The sequence below is a fragment of the Haliotis rubra genome, unplaced genomic scaffold, assembly GCF_003918875.1.
Source record: "Haliotis rubra isolate DU_JTF1 unplaced genomic scaffold, ASM391887v1 Scf478, whole genome shotgun sequence".
NCBI classification, from domain to species: Eukaryota; Metazoa; Mollusca; class Gastropoda; order Lepetellida; family Haliotidae; genus Haliotis; species Haliotis rubra.
Genome location: NW_025767166.1, coordinates 332,927 through 358,818, shown reverse-complemented (window position 1 = coordinate 358,818; position 25,892 = coordinate 332,927). Strand labels below are relative to the sequence as shown.

Genomic DNA, 25,892 nt, shown 5'->3' with positions numbered 1-25,892 from the left:
CTAGGACATTTATCATGGCTTCTTCAGACCCGCAATATGTGGTGACTACCATCGACGAAGATTTTTATAATTGGTCCCCTCCGGTTAGCATCCCCTACAAATTGTGGATCAGATTATGTCGCCTCTCGTTATTTTTGAGATGTCTTGGTACTTATGTTTATAGCATGGGGGGACCCAAGAAATAATGTTTCATCTGAAAGTTCAAACAGTAAATTAAAGAGAGGCAACTTCTCTTTAAGACCACCGATTCTATTCACGCCCAGCCCACCTGATTTGTCAGATAGAATAAAAAGAGCTTTGATGGTAGCTGCACAACCGTCACGGTTGGACGAGAGAAACCCGTCACACTTGGGTTATATAGATAAGGCTATGGAGATCGGGGTGGCGGTACTCCTAATATATGGCCTATATTTTGACTCCTCGTGGCTCTAGGCGTTAAAGCGGCTATTCGAAACAAAGATTTAACTATCTTGTTTCACTTACAAGAGCTACATACTGACATGGGCGTGGAATTACAAGGTTACATGGAAATTGATTGGCGACTGCTACACATCTCAAGGATGGTACTTTGGCAAGCTATCTCTGGTCCACAAATCGGACGAAATGGCTGAAAGTTTCAGTGAAGCTTCGTGTCACCTACTTTACTGTGGGAACAGATATTCAGGTAAAGAGGCATTGAGATATTGTGCTCTCTGTACACAAGAAATATTTCCGATCCACAATGATTGTAGGAACTTTTCCCCCGTGTTCAACATGTAGGATGTGCAGCCACACTGTTGAAAATAACGGGGCAATTTCCGTCAGGTAACACTGGAAGATCAGGCACCCGGGGAGACCAGAGACCATATATTATATGGTCTCTGGGGAGACATGTACATACAATTTGATATACCCTGTATTGAAGGTTTGGAGGCCTTCCTGGCCGAGGGTCCGCCACCCTCACGGCTACCAACCTATTTCAATATTGAACAGTGCCCGGAGTGTCAAGTCCCATATGAGGACCCGTTTATTGGAGTGCCGGATGACATTTCGCCCATTCTCCGCAAGAATCCAGTGTTGTTCCCACCCAGGGATATTTTGGACCGATTTGATGTGAGGACACTGATAAATTACTATCGTCCCAAACGGGTGGAACCAGATCCAGAGATGTCGTTTGTTCACCTCTTTCTGGACACTGCGTCACCAGTGCCTGACCTTCCCGAAGGCCTCATCTTCTATGTTAAGAGACTGATGGCACCTTATTCGGTTGGTCAGTTGGCACAGAAAATAAGCTTATTCTGCCCTCCACAGAGCCATGCTTTCTGGGACCGTTTTAACTGGAACCAGGGAGAGGCAACCCTGGCTTTGGGTTCACAAGAAGCATAGGGAGAAACGAGTAGTTTATTGATCTTGTAAACTTATTGTGATTTGCATGAAAAAAAAACACATGAATACATGACACTTTTATCTGGTTGATGTCACTTATTGCCATGAAAATCAACGATTTGTACAAATGAACATGTTTTACCTCTCAATTTGATTTATGATATCTATACTAACCATATCTGCATCTATTACTTCCAATTAGCAATTGATTAAAAGGTTATTCGCTATAACATGTCTGTTACACTTCTCAGATAGGTACAACCTAAGACAGATCCTATCTGAGATATTTACCTGTATTTGAATTTTGTGTTTTCTGGTCCTCAGATACATAGTTACTCAGTTGTCTCGTTGATATTGTATTCTTGTATGATTGATGTATAATTGTTCTGGACAACTTACGTGTGTGTAGGTCTGAGCTTAGGTCATTCGTCAGTCGCATGGGACATGCTCTACAACAGGAGGGGCATGTATAACCAGGATATTTAGAATTGAAAACTTAATATATATTTGGTAAATATTTAAGGAAAATTTGAAGTTCACTTAAGAAGTGTCATTGTGCTTGGAAAGTGCATTGACCAGAGTAACCAAATTCATATCGATTCATTTCCCTTGCATACAACAAATCTAATAAGGGAGATGAGTGGAACATGTGGATCGGGTGACTCATATACCATTTAGGAAATTACTGGTAATTAAGATACTAAGAATCAGAAAAGGGACACACGTAATGATTCGATTAAGCATCTTCTGGCGCCTGCCAGTCGGAAGTTTTATTCGGTTGAATGCTTCACAAATGATTTAAGCTCACTAATAAAGTACATGTAAAATGGAAGAAATTGATGGTACCGATTAAGTCTTGGAAGAGAGGAAATGATTAGTTAGTGATGCAGCTGGGATATGAGTCATTTGAAAAGGGACTAGTGAAAGTAACTTATTATTCAGATTGGTTATGAGTCATTTTATATGGTGTAGGACAGTATTTCAGGGGGAGGAGCCAAAATTGTTATGAAGACTATTTTGTTAGTTGACTGGAAAGAGTGCGCGATTCTGAGCCCCACCCTTGACTTGGGAGGTTCTCTCTGTATATTGAGAGAATGGCTCAGATGAACTTGTAACTTTAGGAGTTGTACAAGAATCCAACAAGTTCTTCCATGAAGTTTGTGAATCTGTGTTGTGTGTAGACCAGGAATGTTAGGTAATATCTGAGGACCTTTGAGTGAGAATTCATTCCAAAATAAATGGACTTGAACAACATACCGGACTTATCTTTGACTATCCATCTTAGCTACATCATCCCCGGAACAAGAGTAGATAGACAGATTGCCTAGGGAGAAGGGTATAACACCCAGACACCCTCAGGTAACAGAATCCTTTCAGTGGTGTATTTCCCTCAATTTTCACCTTGGGACATGTTACACTTTTCAGATAGGTACAACCTGAGACAGATCCTCTCTGAAACATTTACCGGTCTTTTGTTATCTTTCATTGATGTTGTATTCTTGTATTATTGATGTTTATACCTATTTGTAAAATCATTATAGAAGTTTTTTGAAAGGCATTTAGAAGTTGGACGAACATGAATACATGACACTTTTATCTGGTAGATGTCACTTATTGCCATGAAAATCAACGATTTGTACAAATGAACATGTTTTTATAGTAAAATATTTAAATTACTTACATAGTTTTCTTTATTGGTTGTGAATATAAATATTGTTGGAAAATGTAAAATGTTCATACTCATTTGTATGTCTTAGGACTACAAGACTGCTGAATTAACAGACTGAAGTTAATAAAATGGCTTAAGACCCATTTAATTGACAGTTTACAGCTTTAGCTAAAACTTTAATTTTCCATCTGTATCTGTGTCAGGCTGTAGATACACATGAACAACCTGTTGTAACAGGAGATTCTCATACATTCACAGACAGTCTGGATCTACAAATCTCACCATGTACGATGATGAACAACCTGTTGTAACAGGAGATTCTCATACATTCACAGACAGTCTGGATCTACAAATCTCACCGTGTAGGATGATGATTTGAATGACGGACTTCATTGTACATCATGCAAAGGAACCAAGGACACCTGAGACTAAATGGTAGAATGGTATAGCACCACTGAAACCTCAGGTTACCAGAGTCTCCTGATCAAACGTTTTGCAGACCAAAACCCAATAGTTACACAGTTCCTTGTCAACTTTGGGGAAACAACATTCCAGCCTGGCACACTGAAGGGGTTCAGGAGATGTTCTCTGATAGAGTTACCAACTATAGCACAGCTGCCTCACCCGTTTCTATCCCAGAAACATGTTTCCATGTAATATGTCTTACTTCAGTCTGATATTTAGGGATTAGAACCCGACAGCAACATAAAGTGTCAATGACTACCAGAGTTTTGTCAGGAAACGAAGGGGAAGTTGGTGGTTGACCAACTGACAGATTACAAAGACTTTCTGAATGAGGATGTAAGTCAAACATGAGGATATAACTCTTGAATATTTTTATTTTTATATTTGAAAGGATATAGCTCTTAAAATTCATGATAGGACTGGTATAAGAGTCAAGAACTCAAAATGGGGTTACATTGTCTTTTTATCACCACTTACATCAGCATCACATCCTCAGCCACATGATGGACCAGACAATCCAGTAACTGATATGATGAGAACGGATCTACACATTTGGATATGATGTAATGTTTCAACCAAAACACACCATCCAATCCTGTAAGTCGCATCTTGTGACAAGCACACGTTACTGAAGGTGTTCTAGAAGGTGTTCTAGATCTCAGTGTACCACACTGTAAGCAGGTGTGTTAAACTATGTACATACAGGAGATCAGTGTAACACACTGTAACCAAGTGGTGGTACCACAGAGCTGAGTCCAGTGTATCCCACACATTGACACTGCATTCTAGATGGTGTTCATGCTCCAGTGTACAATCAACATTCACAGACTAGGACCATAAATACATTTATTCACATATTTCCATTTGTACAAGTAAAACAGCTGTCATGGGTCGGTAGCCCCACCCAACATGGGACCATTTTATCTCTAGACTCATGTCACTAGCTGCTCAGTTAACACATCTCTGTCTCCTAACAACCATCACCAACAGGTGAGAGTTTTGCAAGGGGTCACCCTGTAGCCACATTATCAGGACACCCTGGACACTAAGTGCACTTAACCAGTTTTTGCAGAACATGTCACAAGATGACAATATGGACGGAATGAGATTCAACATGGAGGCTTTCCATACAACAATTTCTGTCAAGGTGGGACAGATTATCAACTCAAGTAATAAAATATAATCTGGTAGTCCTTAAGTTCTTTTGAGTACTATATATAATTCCTTCATCTTCTTAACCAATGTATTTTACATGTCATAACAACAGCATAGATCTAGCCGATGTTTCCAGATCAGTTAGTGAGTTTAGTTTTACACTTTTAGTAATATTCCAGCAACATCACGGCAGTGAACACCAGCAATGGGCTTCACACATTGTACCCATGTGGGGAATCGGACGTTTTAACCACAAGGCTACCTCACTGCCCCGTTTTCTAGATCAAATTCCACATTAATTTGTGTTTGGAAAGATGGATACATTTACCTACAATTATCTCAATATAACACACCTATTGGCTTAGATTACAATAGTTTTAGCCAATCATCAAGGACAAAACTCCCCCTCACTTTGTAACACTGACTACTCTGTTGTACATGCACACAGCAGCATGATGAAAATACATGATCTGGGCTGATAGTGAATAACACATGTCTGTCACAATGGCTTTGTAGAGACACAATGGAGATGTGTGACCTTGGGAATGTAGAGTCCCACGTAAGTCATACACAGGTGACGACCTTACCTGAATACACAGGTATCTGTACACAGCAGTAGTTGTGTTGCCATGGTTACTGTCATTATTCTCAGTAATCAAGTACCAACTCACTACAAGGATATATTACAACTGAAAGAGTTCTTTCAGTCAGTCACATATTAGCATCACAGTCACTATATTCTGGCCCTAGTAAAACAGTATGCAGATGTTGGTAATATTCTTAACAAATCACAACACGTAGTATTCATATAGTACACAAATATACAATAGGAACACAATCAGATCTTATTGTCCAAATGTACCCCAATAAAGATGATTATAAGTAAACCCCAGTTGTTTTGAATAGAACTGGCTACTTATATTTCTCCTGTTTTCTTGACATGTTCTACTCAAAACAAGTTACGGACATCCAATTCTTTCATCTATTATAGTTAATCTGTCATGACATGAGCAATCAACTATAAAAATACCATCACATGATCCTGAACTTCTTATCAGTAGTATAGATGAACCATGGAAATTTTTTCTGTTATGTCAGTGTGTTTGGTGCGTGATTGACATGAGAACAGCGTTGTAAGCTGTCCCATCAGTGAAGACAAGCCAGTTCAGTAATGTCTTCACTCATACACATAGAAGGCACAGAAGTATTTTCTGATTACACAATGAAGTAAGCAAATGTTTGTCATCAGGAAACCTGGCTATAAATGTTAAACCTCAGTAGACAGGAACCCTTTATAATTGTCAGCAATAATGGCTTCTTTACTTTCATAATCCTTATACTGAAACCAGATTTCATAGTCGACAAACATCAAGCACTTCCCTTTCATTATCATTCAATGTGATGTGTTATGTAACAGGTGGAATGATGAGAAACATTTGGTTAACATTTCATGGCCTGCTCTTCACAATGAATGCATGTACTGTGTCACATCTGTGGTTCATCACCATTAACATCATGGTGATAAGCCATTTGAATAAAATAAATCAAAATGTGTAAACTTCAGTGAAAGTGATGACATGTTCCAGAATTGCCTCCCAAGATACATGAGCCCAACAGGACTTCTGTAGGTCCCACCCTCCTCCGTAGCCTGGTGTGTAGATGCTATAGAATCAGTCTCTCTTGGTCATCTGGGTTGTCGTCAGGCTTGAAGGAATTATCCAAGCGATTCTCCTCAGCCAGGGTGCGGAAATGCTGAAAATGAAATAAGCTCTCAATAGTTATATCAAAATATAAATTCACCATTCTCTGTCCCTTACAAACCCAACACTATCATTAACTGAGTTTATTATTATTGTCGAATTCTGACTGGTCAATAGTCAAAGCATACCAAACCATGTAGGCAGATCTGCCAGAACCGTACACCTCATCAAATCTGTCATGTGACACACTACATGGGTTGTACGAATGACCTTGACCTTAGATGGAACATGGCTGCCAAACGGCTGATCGCTGCAGTGTAGTGTTACTCTGCAATGAGAAATGTTGATAGAAAGGTGTACAAAGGTGTGTGTCTGTACCTGTGAGTTCTTGAACTCCGAGTACAGTGTAAACAGCACATGGAGAGCCTGTATCTTCTCGTTCTGGTGCGTGCTGTTACGGTAGATGGGGATATCCAACATGGCTGGAACAAACCATCAGAGTCAGTCAAACTGCAGTGTTCTTCCAGTTAATTGACATAGTAAGGTCCAAACAATCAAGTGAATGAACACCAATTTCCACAATCAAACAAATTAACTTGTACCCTATATTTTGCAGTTTAGAAAAGTTGAGAAATTGAGAGAGGGTATGATCAAAGTTTATTCACTGACAAAAACTTTGTACTGGGGCAAAAAGAGAAATAAAGAGCTATTCCAAAGTCAGTCTGGAAATTTAAATACTGAGGTAAGTATTTGTGTTTATTATTGCTAAATGTGATCTTTGTTCACAAAACATAATATTGAAAGATATCAAAATCAACCAATTAACTGATGAAGGATGTGATTTAACAATGAATGTCCAGCGCTAAAACTTACAGCACACAATCTCCACGTACTGACCAAGGTCACAGTCCAGCTCTGCTGTCGGGAGACCAACCTGACAACACAACACACAACCATCTTCAATAACGGTACATACAGACATATCTAAGTTTTCTAAAAGGCCCCTACCTTGTCCAATTCAGGTTATAATAACTATCATATTGTAAGGGCTCTTCAGTTTAATCCACTTGCTTTCCAAGTTTGTTTGTTTGCTTGTTGTTTAACACTTCAGTCAGCAATATTCCAGCAATATGGAGGCCTTCCCTGGTTGTCTGCCAGTAGGGCTGGGTATTGCAGAGAATTTTCATATTGCAATATATTGCGATGCGGAAGCATATATTGCGATGCGGAAGCATATATTGCGATATGTATTGCGATATGTATTGCAATATATTGCAAGGATTATTTTTTTAACAAAAACTACTTATAATCGAGTTAATGCTTGATTAAGCAAAAACACAACAAAATCACTATGATTGATTAACCTTTTATAAAAACTTTTAATCATGACAAAATAATAATGTAAGTAACATTTGGCACTAATGAAACAGGGAAAAGAACAATTCAAAAAACGGAAATATCCGAAGATTTCCGACTGTTACGAAGTTTTCCGAATGCATGTCAAAATACCTGTGTTCGATCAGCGTATCGCAATACGTATCGTTTTCATATCTGCCAGACACATACAAGATACACCCAGGAGTATATATGTTTGTGAAGGTCTGGTGTCCTTCCAGCCAGTTATTGATGACAACTCCGATAAATGGGACATTACCATGATAACTATGGACATATTGGAATGGGGACTTAGAAATATCTTCATCACCAAGGCTACCCTGAATTAATTCTACTTTTGTGAAAATAGTGCTGGCAGAACAAGGATGATAATCAGGAGGAATCTCAGATTGATCAGAAGATTGTGGAAGCTGAGTTACATACCTAGACCAAGGTACCCAATGATGCCACCCAAAGTACCCAATGATGCCACCCAAGGTACCCAATGATGCCACCTAAGTACCCAATGATGCCACCCAAGGTACCCAATGATGCCACCCAAAGTACCTAATGATGCCACCCAAGGTACCCAATGATGCCACCCAAAGTACCCAATGATGCCACCCAAGGTACCCAATGATGCCACCCAAGGTACCCAATGATGCCACCCAAGGTACCCAATGATGCCACCTAAAGTACCCAATGATGCCACCCAAGGTACCCAATGATGCCACCCAAAGTACCCAATGATGCCACCCAAAGTACCCAATGATGCCACCCAAGGTACCCAATGATGCCACCCAAAGTACCCAATGATGCCACCCAAAGTACCCAATGATGCCACCCAAAGTACCCAATGATGCCACCCAAAGGATGAGAAGGAAACAAGACTTAAACCCTAACATTACAACTGACAGATGTTTGGGCTTGACAGCGATGGGCTAATAGTTGAGTCGACACCTGAGCTAGGATGGCGTGCATCACATATCTGTCACTGTGATATTCTCACCTCCTTCAGCAGCTCCTCAAACTCTGGCGGCCACTCCTGCATCAGTGTGTCAATGTCAGGCATGTTCCTGTAATATAAAGCTACATATAGTACTGTAATATATAGCTACATGTAGTACTGTAATATAGAGCTGCATGTAGTACTGTAATATAGAGCTGTACTGTAATATAGAGCTACATGTAGTACTGTAATATAGAGCTGCATGTGACTGGAGTCCTGTCATATACAATTATGCTATCATTCCTGTTATGTCAATGTCAGGCATGTTCCTGTAATATAAAGCTACATATAGTACTGTAATATCTAGCTACATGTAGTACTGTAATATAGAGCTGTACTGTAATATATAGCTACATGTAGTACTGTAATATAGAGCTGTACTGTAATATATAGCTACATGTAGTACTGTAATATAGAGCTGCATGTAGTACTGTAATATAGAGCTGTACTGTAATATAGAGCTACATGTAGTACTGTAATATAGAGCTGCATGTAGTACTGTAATATAGAGCTGTACTGTAATATATAGCTACATGTAGTACTGTAATATAGAGCTGCATGTAGTACTGTAATATAGAGCTGTACTAGAATATAGAGCTACATGTAGTACTGTAATATAGAGCTGCATGTAGTACTGTAATATAGAGCTGCATGTAGTACTGTAACAGAGCTGCATGTAGTACTGTAATATAGAGCTGCATGTAGTACTGTAATATAGAGCTGTACTGTAATATAGAGCTGCATGTAGTACTGTAATATAGAGCTGTACTGTAATATAGAGCTACATGTAGTACTGTAATATAGAGCTGCATGTAGTACTGTAATATAGAGCTGCATGTAGTACTGTAATATAGAGCTACATGTAGTACTGTAACAGAGCTGCATGTAGTACTGTAATATAGAGCTGCATGTAGTACTGTAATATAGAGCTGTACTGTAATATAGAGCTGCATGTAGTACTGAAATATAGAGCTGTACTGTAATATAGAGCTGCATGTAGTACTGTAATATAGAGCTGCATGTAGTACTGTAATATAGAGCTGCATGTAGTACTGTAACAGAGCTGCATGTAGTACTGTAATATAGAGCTACATGTAGTACTGTAATATACAGCTAAATGTACTGTAATATAGAGCTACATGTAGTACTGTAATATATAGCTACATGTAGTACTGTAATATAGAGCTGCATGTAGTACTGTAATATAGAGCTGTACTGTACTATAGAGCTGTATGTAGTACTGTAATATAGAGCTGCATGTAGTACTGTAATATAGAGCTGCATGTAGTACTGTAATATAGAGCTGCATGTAGTACTGTAACAGAGCTACATGTAGTACTGTAATATAGAGCTACATGTAGTACTGTAATATACAGCTAAATGTAGTACTGTAATATAGAGCTACATGTAGTACTGTAATATAGAGCTACATGTACTGTAATATAGAGCTACAGGTAGTACTGTAATATAGAGCTACATGTAGTACTGTAATATAAAGCTACATATAGTACTGTAATATAGAGCTACATGAAGTACTGTAATATAAAGCTACATATAGTACTGTAATATATAGCTACATGTAGTACTGTAATATAAAGCTACATGAAGTACTATAATATAGAGCTACATGAAGTACTGTAATATAGAGCTACACATAGTACTGCAACATAGAGGTACATATAGTACTGTAACATAAAGCTACATGTAGTACTGTAACATAGAGCTGCATGAAGTACTGTAACATAGAGCTGCATGTAGTACTGTAAGAAAGAGCTACATGTAGTACTGTTATATAGAGGTACATGTAGTACTGTAACATAGAGCTACATGTAGTACTGTAACATAGAGCTACATGTAGTACTGTAACATAGAGCTACATTTATTACTGTAACATAAAGCTACATGTAGTCCTGTAACAGAGCTACATGTAGTACTGTAACAGCTACATGTAGTCCTGTAACAGAAAGCTACATGTAGTACTGTAACATAGAGCTACATGTAGTCCTGTAACAGAGCTACATGTAGTCTGTAACATAGAGCTACATGTAGTACTGTAACATAGAGCTACATATAGTACTGTAATATAGAGCTACATGTAGTACTGTAACATAGAGCTACATGTAGTACTGTAATATAGAGCTACATGTAGTACTGTAACATAGAGCTACATGTAGTACTATAATATAGAGCTGCATGTGACTGCTATCATTCCTGCTATGTTTCTGATTACATGCCCTCCAGGAAGGATCTCATACATACTTGGAGTAGTGGACATTTGGAGGTGGCTTGGAGCGATGTAGTTCTCGTATACTCTCCACCCAGTTCTCTATGTGTTTGGGGTTGCGGTCAGCATTCTCCAGACTCTTCACAACCTACAGGACACAACACAGCTACATCCACACATCATAACAGGGACATACAACCACTGTCGTGAAACCCAACTTCTAACATGCCACTCAGAGAAGAAACCCATAACCACAGTTCACAAACCAGGAAGTTGATCAGGGTAGATCTAGAATTCAAACACAACAATTTAAGGGCCCACTTTCAGTGGTTTGTTTGTTTGTTTGTTGTTAAATGCCGCACTCAGTAATATTCCAGCTATATGGTGGCGGTCTGTAAATAATCAAGTCTGGACCAGACAATCCAGTGATCATCAGCATGAGCATCAATCTATGCAACTGGGATGCTATGACATATGTCCACCCGATCCCGACACTTTAAGTGAAGGAATCAAGTATCAAGTGTTTTTTCATCTAAACAAGGACATATATACTCACCAACTGTTTGGCTGTGGTCTGTTTCGAGATGGCCCTGAGCTGCAGATCCAGCACGGTGGGGTCCGACTGTTTGGCACAAGGCTCATCTAACACGGTCAGACCCAGTGTGTCTGGCTTCCCATCAGGCCGGGCGATCTGCACAGACATATCACATACAGTACACTTCATATATAACAGACACTTTCCTTCAGATTCGGGGTAATTTTTCAGGTTAATACTGTACTTAGCAATATTCCAGCTGAATGATGGTGGCCTGTAAAATATTGAATGTCCACCAGACAAACCAGTGATTGATATCATGAGCAGTTTTCACTGTGACAGTTGTAAGAATGCTTCCTGAGGTAGCCTGCTTGTGTTACCACATGTATTATTGGGGATGTTATTTCTCTGTTGACAGGCAGGTGAACACATTTGAACCATCAGCTTTTCATGATTTAACACCTTAACTGTGACAATTATGGGTTAACCTCTGGGCAACAAACATTAACATATATCTTGTATACAATGTTTAAAGGCAAATTTAATGAAGAAATATCCAATAAATAGATGTTATCAACAATATTCATTGTCATGTTTGTTTCAAATGGCTATACGACTCATGGCTGACCTTGATAAATGCATCAATGTCTCCCACTGCAGGGATGAAGTCTGGGATGAAGGGCCTCAGTTTGTGGTCCAACTCGATAGACTGGGGAGTGTAGCTGGCAAAACACAACATATAGTCATTACACTCTAAATCATAGCAGAACAAACACTAACAAGAATATATTCTGCTTCCTCTATGTATCTCTGTTGTCACCATTAAGTAAATGTCCTTGAGCACACAGCAACAAAAAGTTACTTTTTCGTCAGTCTTTTGTTTGGGTAATATATTCTTATAAAATCAGTCCTGGGTTTTATTAACGAGGATTGTTGTTGCAGGTTAACAGTCTAAGGTCTAATTTCTGATACGTAAGTTACGTCCCCTTGTCGTTCAAGCTCATTTCAGTGTGAAAACTACCACGTAATGTGCTATGGCCAATGATGAACAGAAACAGTGTTGATGTTGACAGGAGCACACAGGAAAGAAGTGAGGACTCCCTGACAGTACATGTGCTACAAGCTGATGAAGGAACTTGTTATGGATATTCGACAGTGAAGAGGACATCGGGAGATCTTTCACAGCATGATGTCAGTCAAATACAACACTCTAGTTATGATGTATTCAAGGTTTGTATTTATACAAACTGACATAACTTACAGACATTTCATTCATCATGATTTATCATCTTTCTGAAGTATCATTTGACCAAAGGTAACCATGATATTTGTCTGGAATCAGCTAAATCAATGTCCTGCTGTAGCCTCACCGCGTGATATACATGGAACAGCTCCTTGATCTCTGGGTTCACCACCAGGCTCTCGTAGTCATTGGGGTCATACGCTCTGAAACACAATGTTATTCACACTATTTATCTCGTGCTTTGTTTCATAGTACAGTCAAATCCCGATGAGTCGAATCTCTGGGGACCAAGTAATAAATTCCACTTATCGATGTATTCGAGACATAGGTATGTCTATGAGGGTAGAAAAAAGATGATGCAGTCCTAATTCCTCCGCCTAAGCATTTGTTTATCTAATGATTTCCATATCACTAATAGGGGCACCTTATCAGTTCCAGTCTGATTAGCACAGACAGTGATTTCCGTAAAATCACTAATCTGTCTTTTGAACTCACCCGTCAATGAAAGGTGTGAGCCGCGCTGGTTTGCTCAGTTTGCTACACCAATCAACTTCTCATTGACTGACTTCGGCTTATGTATACAAGATTACTGTTGTTTGAATCTCATGGGACCAAATTTCCTTCTCGAGTCATCGTGTGTATTTATGAGACGAAATCGTGTAACCGGAAATCAAATGATGACAACTATAACAAGGAATGGTCGGGACTGACAGGTACTTCGAGTTATGCATAATATTCGAGACACCGGCATTCGACTCATCGGGATTTGACTGTACTTCCACACCACATACACATTTGGAACACTGGCTACAGATTTGCCTCTACTTAATAATTCTAATTTTACCAATTTACTCTATACTATAAATTATCTCTTAGGCTTAGGGCCTGATGAACAGCTGGCATCTCCATGACTGGACACGAGAAACACATAAACAGTGTGTGAACTCACCCCTCAACTGGAGGGTGGACTTCATCCTCATCGTCCTCCCCTGATGATCCTTCTTCATCATCATCATCCTCATCCTCGTCCTCCTCAGAGTTGAACTGCTTCTGCTGTGGACCACTTGCTCCCCCGAACTGTGGGGGAGGAGGACCCCGACCATGTAGCGGCTTGGGTTCTCTCTGAAGAAAGGCAAGATGTGCATCAAGTAGACTGAATGTAAGTATCTCAATTGACCAAGACGGGGCGGTTGGTTAAAGCGTTTGCTTGTCACGTCGCAAACCTGGGGTTGATTCTCCACATGGGTACAATCATCCTCGATAATCTCCAGGGTATACGTTACGATCACTCTCCACTATACCCTGGGTGCATCCATGGCTTGGTCCGATATTTATTACCTCCCTTTGCTGACTTTTTATCCAATCAGGTGTCTACGCTGGGAAGTTGAGCGAACCAATCACAACTCAGTTTCGCATCTTAAATTATTTAACTGATTAAACTTGGCAACACAAGTGATGCACAGGTACTCTGAATGAGGTAGAAGGAGTTCTTTCATATATTTTTTTAAAGTTTCAGATCTGTCAATTTGTCTGTATTATTTCCCCCAAAATCTGAGTGGCACTGCGAACAAACCTTCTCGTCTGCGACCGCTATCTTTGTTGACACTGGCAAGCTCGGATGTAACAGCGGCTTTGCAGATTGGCTACAGTGAGAATGCAGAGCAAGCAACGGGAGGTTATAAAGTTATCGGGGCAAGCCGTGGATGCATCCAAGGTATAGTGGAGAGTGATCGTAACGTACACCCATTTCTGGTGCCCCCCGCCGTGATATTGCTAGAATATTAGTAAAAAGGCGTAAAACCATACTCACTCACTTGACTAAGGCAACAGTGGAGTGGAGGAGACTCACCAAAACAAAAAACAACAAGGGTCACTAGTAGAAGACAAATAATCCCTGAAATATCTGCCAACATCTACTGAAAAATATTGAATGGTTTTCAAGTTGTGCCCTGGAAATAAAATTATGATGGACGGTTGGACAGATGAGATGTCCACTATATGACCCTGCACTAATAGCCGGGGTTAACAATCTTGACTAATTACAACAGAAGAGGAGTCATTTACCTCACTTTAATTTTCTAGGCCTCAAGTCGAGACAACAGAAGCAGACCTTGACCATGTTTATAAAATCAAGAGAAGAGTAAATAAAACCCCTTCCTCCCCAAAATATCTCTTGTTGATGACTGTACTAGGACTTACTTTGGGAGGCCCACTGGTAAGGTGACCACCTGGATGGCTGCCGGGCTCAATAAAATCATCCTCCTCCTCGTCATCATCTTCCTCCGACAAGTTAGAGGTAGGAGGAGAATCTCCTCGACTGTGTCCCCTGTCTAGAAGTAGAAACACACATGATGCATGTCAGCTGGTGAGGTCAAGCTGCTGGTTAAAGGGATATTCTCCTCTATAATTAGATACAGTAAACTACGTGATTAATGAATACACTCATAACAAACTGTCAGATGTAACAAACCAGGCTTTCTAATATTGCCACTTGTATACTTTAGCCATGTGTATAATGAACTATTGCTACAACGAACTAAAATGATTGATCCCTTTGAGTTAGATATAATTATACATGGTGGATGTCAATTCGTGAAGCAGCACAGTGATGAAGCTACAGGTTATAGTAATACAGAACTGAGATCTGATTTAAAACTTCTGGATATCCCAGTTAGCTTACAAACCAGTGCTTCCTCTTCTGTTTGTCAAAGGCTTACAGAAATATTTACAGTGTGAATTGTATATCAATAGAATGGAAGCTGTGTACAATTTACTGTTACTATTAGTAATGTGATAATGAGTGAGTGAGTGAGTTTAGTTTTACGCCACACTCAGCAATATTCCAGCTATATGGCGGCAGTCTGCACATTATTGAGTCTGGACCAGACAATCCAGTGATCAACAGCATGAGCATTGATCCGCGCGATGTTGATAATGAAGAGTGATGATATTAATCATCATGTTGGACATATACCTCCTGTAGAATACATGCTCACTAGCAGTCAAACAAATAGCTCAATGTGAAGGTCACAACTTCTCATGCAAAATTTCCAGATGTGGATTCCATGGTTTAGATACTCAGAGCTCCGGACAAGTTGGGCATTTGCTTTAAAAACCATCACATTTCCATTACCCAATTAGTTTTGAGGTGTGTACAAATATGAATTAAAACATTCCCAAAACCAAGCAGTATTACAACACACACATAATTTCAATGTGAAGACGTCTTTACAGATGTCAAGATGCCGGCATCACAAGTACATGAACTCTACTGCAGTGAATAATGTATAGAAAGTCACCATGTTTGACATGCATACTGGAGTATATGCAACATATTTCATAATTGTGGCAGAACATGAACATATTTAAATGTAAATCACCTGTGACAACATTTCAAATCAGAATGATCATAACCAATGTCTGCTAACTGGTGCCGGAACACCCAGCTGCCTGGACCTAATGAAGTAACACATTACTTGTACACCCAGTGTAACATGGGAGTCAACACTCAACAGGTGAAATATTTACTCTGGTCTCTCTTTACCGAACACAAAATTAGCAAACATAGTCTGTCATTTTATCATAATGATAAATATATAATGAACATGATGACAGTGATTTTATCATTTAAGAGAAACCTGAAAAAATTTCATGTTTTGAGTGTATCATTCACACCACTGTGCTTGATTCATGGAACATAATTTGATCTGCACCTGGTGCATATTAACGTGAAAGGCTGGTTGCAGTGGCCCAAACCAGGTGGCAACATTGTCTTTATCTTCATGAAAGTTGATGCATAAACAGGTCAAAAGAAGTGAAATCTTGGATCTCTGAAGATTTTGTCGTGTTTAATGAATTACACATTACACAGGTTTTAGTGAAGTAGTACGGTAAATAGTGGTGAAAACATGGATACTGTATGGATGCATGTGTCAATAACAGGCTGCTTTGGTGCATGTTTTATATACCTCCATCAGGCCTCAGATATTACCATGATAATCATTACAGCAAGTCTTTGGTCAGTATTTCCTTGTGACCAGTGTCCTCTCAAGTATCTGTATCCCAATGTACTGGAGAACTCAAGTGTCCTGTATGAGCTGGGGAGGTTCCAGGGGGTGCTAGGACCAGCTAGAGCCATGGTTTCCTGGTACACTGTCAGGCTTGTAACACTGTCAGGATATGTCAAGTGAGTCCACAGTGTTTGTTCATGAGCTGGGGAGGTTCCAGGGGGTGCTAGGACCAGCTAGAGCCATGGTTTCCTGGTACACTGTCAGGCTTGTAACACTGCCAGGATATGTCAAGTGAGTCCACAGTGTTTGTTCATGACTGAATCATTAATACTGGGGACATAAACTTCATCAGCTAACATTTGGATTAATACTATTACTAAAAGTATGTACCAGTTCTGCATATTTGAATACATGTTTTGTCTGTTTAAACATATTTATGCAACAGTTGGCAATATCTTAAAATGATGGCAGTGAACTGATAAATGTAGTCTGACCATTTAATCCAGTGATTGACATTATGAGCAATAATCCACGCCTGTGGGGCTAGAACAACATGTCCTCATGTTATCGGGGTAAAGTGGCCTTGTATGACCACCACAGGCTGCTTGGGTCTGTTTTAACTTGGAATAAGCTACTATTGTTTGTTTGTTTGTGTAGCTATAATCTGTGTTTAATGGCTTCAGCTTTAGCTGTGTGTCATATTCTGAAAGGTACAATATTGTCATAAAGCTGAATACACGTCTAAAGAATTAAACTGAAAAACACCCTCAACCAAACATAAAAAACATTGAAATAGGACAGTTTAAATTCTTCAAAAAACTTCTAGAAAGAAACCGTGCACAAACAACAAATGATAGCCCAATCTTGTGTGATAAACAAACAGGGTAGAAAAACTCCGCTTCCAGTCACTCCATGTACCTGTATGCACTGGACTGACTGAGTTTGGTTTTACGCCGCTTTTAGCAATATTCCAGCAACATCACGGCGGGGGACACCAGAAATGGGCTTCACACATTGTACCCATGTGGGGATTCGAACCCGGGTCTTCGGCGTGACGAGCCAACGCTTTAACCATTAGGCTACCACACCGCCCCTGTATGCACTGGAAGCTGACCAGATACCTCTACACAACCCATCCTCAAGCCTCATGTTACATACAAGCTCTGGTTTGGTTTGTTTGTTGTTTAACGCCGCACTCAGCAATATTCCAGCTATATGGCGGCGGTCCGTAAATAATCGAGTCTGTACAAGACAACCCAGTGATCAACACCATGAGCATTGATCTATGCAATTGGGATACGATGACGTGTCAACCAAGTCAGCGAGCCTGACCACCCGATCCCGTGAGTTGCCTCTTACAACAAGCATGGTAATGTAATCTGACATCCATACATATTTGCCTTTAGGTACTTTGAAACACATTCCAACTTAGAACAAAAATAACAATTCCCTCCAACTGCTTGCCAAGGGCTCTTACTGGTCTTAGTATTGGAACCCTGATAAATGCCTTTACTCACAAATAAATAGTCACTGTCCATGTTGGAGACTATATCAACTGACTACAGCTAGTGAGCCAGTACTCAGGCTCCACCAGCACTGTTTCAGACACAACGCCACTCACTTACAGCAGAACACTTTAAGTTAGAAACAACAAATTAAAAGGTTTAGTTAAATACAACAAATTGATGGGGTAATTTTAGTTAGATACAACACTAAATGGTCTAGTTCTTGCAAGTGTGGTGATGTTTCTGCTCACTAAAGCTGTCCTAACACAGGTGTTGTCTGAAGCTAATGTCTGTGAAATCTCTCATCTAGTAACTTGAGTACAGCTACAATCTCTCAACACATACTGATGGAAAGTAATACAGGAACTGTAAGCAACAGGTAAACAGCACCAGTATTTACAGACATTTATGGATTATTCAGCATGAAGTGAACATTTTCACCTTCATGAACGATTTAAACTGAAAACAATTCTGTATCGAACACCATGAACTCAGGCATGGCTTCACTATACTGTGGATGTCATGAACAAGGAACATTATTATTAGTGAGTCTTGTGTCACTTTGAGCTTATTACAGCAATTTCATGTTAGGGGACAACAGAAATGGGCTTCATAGATAATAACCATGTGGGGAATTGAACCCGGACCTTTGGCATGCCATGTAAACATCTCACCACTAGGCTTCCTCCACAGGATCTACTGTAAACGTATTATATTTCGCGCAGGTTTTATTTTCGCGCTTTTCGCGCAAAACATTTTAGCGCGAAAATGTATACACCGCGAATAAACCTGTCATTCATTCAGTCTAGCCACGCTCGCCCCTGAGTTGTTACCATAACACATCACGTTTGAAGACAGAAATCAACGGGAATCTTAAAATGACGACTGATCATACTTAACTGTCGCTGTAATGGATTTCCCAAAACATAATTAAATAATGAGCCAAATCCCATTGCCGAATTAGCGAAAACAGCAATGTGTGTTGTGGCCGCCATGGAAATTGGTCACATGACATGGTTTGATACAAAACAGATTACCGTGAAACGACTCGGAAAGAAATAATACAGCAGTATTTTATTTATTCATTAAGATTTTATTCACCAGTACATCATGAAGCGAATAGTCACTAACACTCAATCATCTCATTCACAACAACCCGGAAATCACAAAGAGCTTCATATACAGTATACTAGTAAGTTAATTCGTCAAATCGTCAGAATTCGGAACATAAGACTGATGTGTTTTTCATCTCTTCCGGGGGAGTAAACGAATTACTGTGTACTAGTATATCGCACAGATAGGGATTTCCTGTGAGTAAGCAATAAACGCCGCCTGACAGGTTAAGCCACTCTGTTTGTTTTCACTGCTATTAGTGGCGGCCAAAGAGACAGCTGGCAGTTCCAGCAATTACTGATTGCGCGAATAATTGACCGCGCGAAGCAGTCTAAACTGTCAATTCCGCGAAAATTGCACCACGCGAAAATAAGTACGTTTACAGTATGTACTATCATATCATTTTTACAATAAGACCCTTTTCCCTGGAGTCAACTAGTGAACTTGTTGAGATTGAATCTTGAAATTAAATTTAGTCTCAAACATTTCCATCATGTCTCTTGTCTACTATTCCTTATTTTTTTCCATCAGTATATTGTGAATGAATCTATTAACATGAAGCTAAAGACATCTGGACAAGTAGAAGTGAAAGTATGTGACGCAGAATATTACATGGACACCTTCTACCCCAGATTGTCAGAGAGATGGAGAGTGTCGAAAATGTTTTGTCCAACATATATTTTACTAGTGGTCAGTTAATATAAAGCTGAAACAGCTGTTGCCTGCAGGTCTATTAGTCTGTCTTACAGTTCTTTTCTCCTCTCGTGAGATCTTCTCGCTCAATGCACAAAGTCCAAATGCACTAGTATGATGTTCTATATATGTCAGCAAAGCTAGTTTGTGTCACCCGTCTGTCCCGTTGCCTACATGTCTGTTTGTGACAGTTTTATCTATCTGTTTGTGGGAAAGTTTTGCCTACATGTCTGTGTGTTGCCTAAACATCTATGTGACATTGTTGCCTACACATCTGTCTATGTGACAGTGTTGCCTACACATCTGTCTATGTGACAGTGTTGCCTACATGTCTCTCTATGTGACAGTGTTGCCTACACGTCTGTCTATGTGACAGTGTTGCCTACATGTCTGTCTATGTGACAGTGTTGCCTACACGTCTGTCTATGTGATAGCATTGCCTACACATCTCTCTATGTGACAGTGTTGCCTACATGTCTGTTTGTAACAGTTTTATCTATCTGTTTGTGGGAAAGTTTTGCCTTCATGTCTGTGTGTTGCCTAAACATCTATGTGACATTGTTGCCTACACATCTGTCTATGTGACAGTGTTGCCTACACATCTGTCTATGTGACAGTGTTGCCTACATGTCTCTCTATGTGACAGTGTTGCCTACATGTCTGTCTATGTGACAGTGTTGCCTACATGTCTGTCTATGTGACAGTGTTGCCTACACGTCTGTCTATGTGATAGCATTGCCTACACATCTCTCTATGTGACAGTGTTGCCTACATGTCTGTTTGTGACAGTTTTATGTTTGTGGGAAAGTGTTGTCTGTGTGTTGCTTAAATATCTATGTGACATTGTTGCCTATGTCTGTTACAGTGTTGCATTTGTCTACACAGTGTTGCCTATCATGTGATCTGTTTGTGGGAAAGTTTATGTAACGTGTTGCCTACATGTCTGTCTGTGTGACAGTGTTGCCTAAATGTCTATGTGACAGTGTTGCCTACATTGTCTGCCCTACACATCTCTCTATGTGACAGTGTTGCCTACATGTCTGTTTGTGACAGTTTTATCAATCTGTGTGGGAAAGTTTTGCCTACATGTCTGTGTGTTGCCTAAATATCTATGTGACATTGTTGCCTACAGATCTGTCTATGTTACAGTGTTGCCTACACATCTGTCTATGTGACAGTGTTGCCTACACGTCTCTCTATGTGACAGTGTTGCCTACATGTCTCTCTATGTAACGTTGTTGCCTACACGTCTGTCTATGTGACAGTGTTGCCTACATGTCTGTCTATGTGACAGTGTTGCCTACACGTCTGTCTATGTGATAGCATTGCCTACACATCTCTCTATGTGACAGTGTTGCCTACATGTCTGTCTGTGACAGTTTTATCTATCTGTTTGTGGGAAAGTTTTGCCTACATGTCTGTGTGCTGCCTAAACATCTATGTGACAGTGTTGCCTACATGTCTGTCTATGTAACAGTGTTGCCTACATGTCTGTCTATGTGACAGTGTTGCCTACATGTCTGTCTATGTAACAGTGTTGCCTACATGTCTGTCTATGTAACAGTGTTGCCTACATGTCTGTCTATGTGACAGTGTTGCCTACATGTCTATCTATGTGACAGTGTTGCCTACATGTCTATCTATGTGACAGTGTTGCCTACATGTCTGTCTATGTGACAGTGTTGCCTACACGTCTATCTATGTGATAGCATTACCTACACATCTCTCTATGTGACTACAACATCGAGGTGAGCAAGTGGACAACTAGAGCAGACAGATCACATGAGCAGTGAACTCAGACAGAGATGTGAGCACCATACACTGACAGAGAGATGCAAAATATACAATGTTACCATGGTTACCTGACTTCTGTATATTAGATTTGGGAGCAGAAAGACCCAGAGCTTGTTTAGATCGAGCTGAACAGGGAAAAAACATTATACAATACTATTATAGCTAACTATTTGAAGTAAAAGCAATGATTTCATCTACACAGCTAACTATTTTTCATTTGAAAACTGCAAGCCAGATTTTCCACTGTATTTTGACTTATTATTCATTACAGATCCCTCTTCAAAGTCAAGGGCAGTGCCATGTTTGAATAGGCAATCAACGTGATTGTGCAGTCAATGGTTTTGGTAAAACATCCTAGTCAGCAAATTTCCAGTGATCTACAAAGAATCATGTTTCATGTTTGCACCAAGCAAACCCCCTGGTTGACAGCAACTCCCACTGCACTAAACTCCAGATCAACACATAATGATGCTGTGTATGATAGTTATTATTACACAAACCAATTACTTTTGGCAATATAGGAACTCTGTCACTCTGGTAACAAATGTCTTGGTTTAGAGGAGCAGACAAACCAGCAGTGTAATGTGTCAGAGCCAGGGTAGGTGTGGAAAGGGCCACATGGGTCGACTTGCACAAACTAGTTATTGCTAACTAAATTGTCATGACTTCACTGTAGTTCTGGAGTTACATTGTACTTTGTGAACACAAGGATACAGCTGATGGTAAACATCAACTGACGTCACTCATCCTCTAATGCCATTTTGACCATCCAATCCACGTAATGGATCATCCAAACAAGGTGTAAAATATAACTGGGATGTAGAGCCAACATTGCCTGGAGCAGCATACACCTTACTGACTTGGATATAAAAAGAGATGCTGGTTCCTCGAGTCCAAATCCCTGAGAGAGATGACCAAAAGGTCAACTACATAAACTGAAAACATATCATTCTCACACAGTAAACTTCCAGATTTGGATGAGTAGATTTTGACAGTTTGTGAAAACATTGTACTATCTTGACATCACTGGAAACTGTTACTGTAGTGAGCGAGTTTAGTTTTACGCCACGCTCAGCAATATTCCAGCTATATGACGGCGACCTGTAAATAATAGTCTCGGACAGACAATCCAGTGATCAATGGCATGAGCATTGATCTACACAACTGGGATTCGATGACGTGTGTCAACCAAGTCAGCAAGGATGACCACTCGATCCCGTTATTCGCCTCTTATGACAAGCTACTGAAGATCAATTCTAACCCGGATATTCACGGTTAACTGTTACTGTAAGCATGGCTGCTGTAAACTGATAGTCATATGGACATGATATCCCCAGTGAACTAGGTTTAATTTGTACCTGCAGGGTTTGGGACCCTTGGGGTTGGGGAGTATGTGCTTGCAATCTCCTCGGCATCCGGAACATCAAGGGACTCATCATATGGCTGATTTTGATGAATCTTAGCCGCACGGTCCTGGAATATTACAAAACATATAAAGGAATTGTCAGAGATTAACAGCATAACATAGTGTTAGAAACCTTTCAGTATTTTCCACTAGACCACTGGACCAGTGTGTGGACAATAATTAGTGGTCCTGTCTGTATTTCACTGGTCGGGGGAGTGGTCCAAAACAGCATTCGTAGATTTACTTAACTATCAATACTATTATATTCATTTGAATTTTTAACAACTTTTAAATTCTTAAAAATTCACTGGCCACCAGGACCATTGCAAACTTATCATTTAAGTGGTCCTGATGAATTTTCACTAGTCAGGGACCACAGGACCAGCATCAATGTCGCACACTGTAACATCACATGTTGTTTTTCATCATTTAGAAATTTCTCTAAGCCTAAAAAAAACACACAAAAAAACAAACAACAACTCCTATTAAGTCAAGCATAATATCATGGAAATGTACACGTTTCAGGTCAAGCTGTGTTCCTTTAGCTAAGCCAGTCCCTAAAAACACCATCAAAACATGCATAACTGAACTTCAGCATGACAGAGAGGCAGGTAGAATCCAGCTCATAAAGCTAGGGATAAAGAGCATTTCAGTGCCAGATGAGTTTTAATGTTAACCTGACACATAAGGCTGTACAGCAATAAGATAAGTTCAAACGTGATGAAGGTAACATATATCTAAAATTAAAACTTCAGACATGTCCAAAGACATTACTTGGAACTATCTGTTCATATTGAATATCATCCAACATGGTCGAAAGAATTTCGTAAAATTGTATAATAATAAGGAAAAATGTGATACCAAAAGTTGGCAAAACCATAAAAAATATCCCGTGCCATATGTCCACACAAAATCACTGAATGTGCAAATACATTGTGAAAACAAACGGAAATTAGGGCTACACCAGTTGCAGTTGACTTATTGTTTACATTAGTAACATCACAAACTTCATAACATTTCCAAATATCAAATGAAGATATTTACTCAAAGAGGCAAAATATGCATGGTAACATTTCCTGCAATTCAATTAATTCAATTTCCAAGAAAACAGAGCTTCATAAGCTATATATGTTCACAAATACCATTTCCTCATCCGACAGATCCCCTTGGAACGCCATTTTGTGTTGAAGAATTTATCACGGAATCATGGGTAAAATACATGCAGAGCTATCTCCAATCGATAATATTTGTTTTCGATTTTATTTTGTCAGTAACAATATCAAAATTTTAATAAAACAAATAGAAACAAAACTGCCGTTTCAAATTATACGTAATAGCCTAATGCGCAACTAAATTTAATTTCGAGTTGCTTCGAATTATACTACTTTCCAAAAGACATATTATTGACGGTTACTGTTCAGTATGACAATGGACTTTGATTTTGTTCTGAATGGCACATATCCTTTGTATTGGAAAGGGAATTTCATTTATTACGCTGCAAATAAATCATTTGGACATGATTTATAATTATGGAGGCTTAACACTGTGAATATATTTATAAATTAGCAAATATAACGGAAAGGAGACATATATTGTACGAACCACCGTAAAATCTGCAAGAAAAAGCATCAGCACCAGAAGCGATAAATAACGAAATGTTCGTATTTTTTTTGTTTCTTGATAACTGCACTCTAAATACATGTTGACTAGTGTAACCTTCATGGTGGATTTTGTTTCAAAGTGTTACTAAAATACAGATTATTCCTTCATTCTGGCGATCACCTGTTCTGTGAACACGAATGTTACCAAACAGGCTGATTGTGATTAGAAATGTAAGGAATGAGACTGGGTCGAGTTTATTGGCCCTCCCAGCTCTAGTCATAAATTTAGTGACATGTTTCTTTGAACAGTAACAACTATTTACATACATCAAGCATGTTTTACGTCATGTCCACCTATCCACGATAACTGCACCCACGCTGACCAATGTCCACATGTAACCCCTTTCCAAGCAAATCAGTCAAGGAGAACGTTTATCATATCAGTCATAAAAAATCAAACTATAAAGGTTGGATAGCTTTCTTCGTATGCAACACATGTTCAAATAAACAACAGTAATCTTATTCAAATAACTCAATAGCATCACGTGTGACATTTGCATATTTCACTAATGCTTTTACCACTTTGTCTCTGCCTCCATGACCAGTAGAAATGTGGGCACGTTTTATGATATTAAACATCTCATCAATATAAGTGAAATAGCTGCAGATTCTGATTCTGGCTTTCTCTTTCTGATTAACTTCTCAACGTCACCACACTGCATGATCTCATACCTCCCAAGAACGTTATACCGCCGGAACGTGTTCTTCTCAGCTCCTAGTGTAACCTTGACTTCAACGAAATTAAAGTACTCTTCTTTAGTCAACAAGATTGACTTTGAATCTGACTGTCGTCTACTCGGGAGATGTTCACGAAATGTTCAGACTCCACGATGATAACAAGAATGAAAGTCAAGTCCATTAAGAAAATACTTGCAGTTTATAGCATTTCTAAGGAAGCCTGTGCTCTAAGGAAGAATCATTTCTAGGGAAACCTTTGGTTTAAGGAAAATGGATTAATCTAAACTAAAAACA

The 25,892-nt window shown here is 39.4% G+C and overlaps 1 protein-coding gene across 1 annotated transcript; it reads right to left on the bottom strand.

The window, feature by feature from the left end:
* Positions 1-4,332: 4,332 nt before the first annotated feature.
* On the bottom strand, positions 4,333-24,487 carry LOC124290916 (intraflagellar transport protein 46 homolog). The gene is made up of 14 exons (XM_046727755.1): positions 24,402-24,487; positions 23,213-23,327; positions 21,923-21,979; positions 14,939-15,069; positions 13,689-13,861; positions 12,879-12,942; positions 12,518-12,528; positions 12,125-12,218; positions 11,518-11,652; positions 10,997-11,109; positions 8,738-8,804; positions 7,228-7,288; positions 6,733-6,836; positions 4,333-6,406 (listed from the first exon to the last, which is right to left on the bottom strand). Exons 1-14 carry the CDS (start codon positions 24,435-24,437, stop codon positions 6,317-6,319), a joined length of 1,251 nt encoding a protein of 416 aa, XP_046583711.1. The 5' UTR covers positions 24,438-24,487; the 3' UTR covers positions 4,333-6,316.
* Positions 24,488-25,892: the final 1,405 nt, after the last annotated feature.

What these genes read in the sequence shown, in the direction of transcription:
- LOC124290916 (XM_046727755.1), bottom strand. Translation starts at nt 24,437, where the DNA reads ATGGCGTTCCAAGGGGATCTGTCGGATGAGGAAATG. An exon ending in GTACGTGGAGATTGTGTGCT is followed by an intron (nt 6,837 to 7,227) that starts GTAAGTTTTAGC and finishes GGTTTGTTCCAG; the next exon opens with CCATGTTGGATATCCCCATC. An exon ending in CGGAGTTCAAGAACTCACAG is followed by an intron (nt 6,407 to 6,732) that starts GTACAGACACAC and finishes TTTCATTTTCAG; the next exon opens with CATTTCCGCACCCTGGCTGA.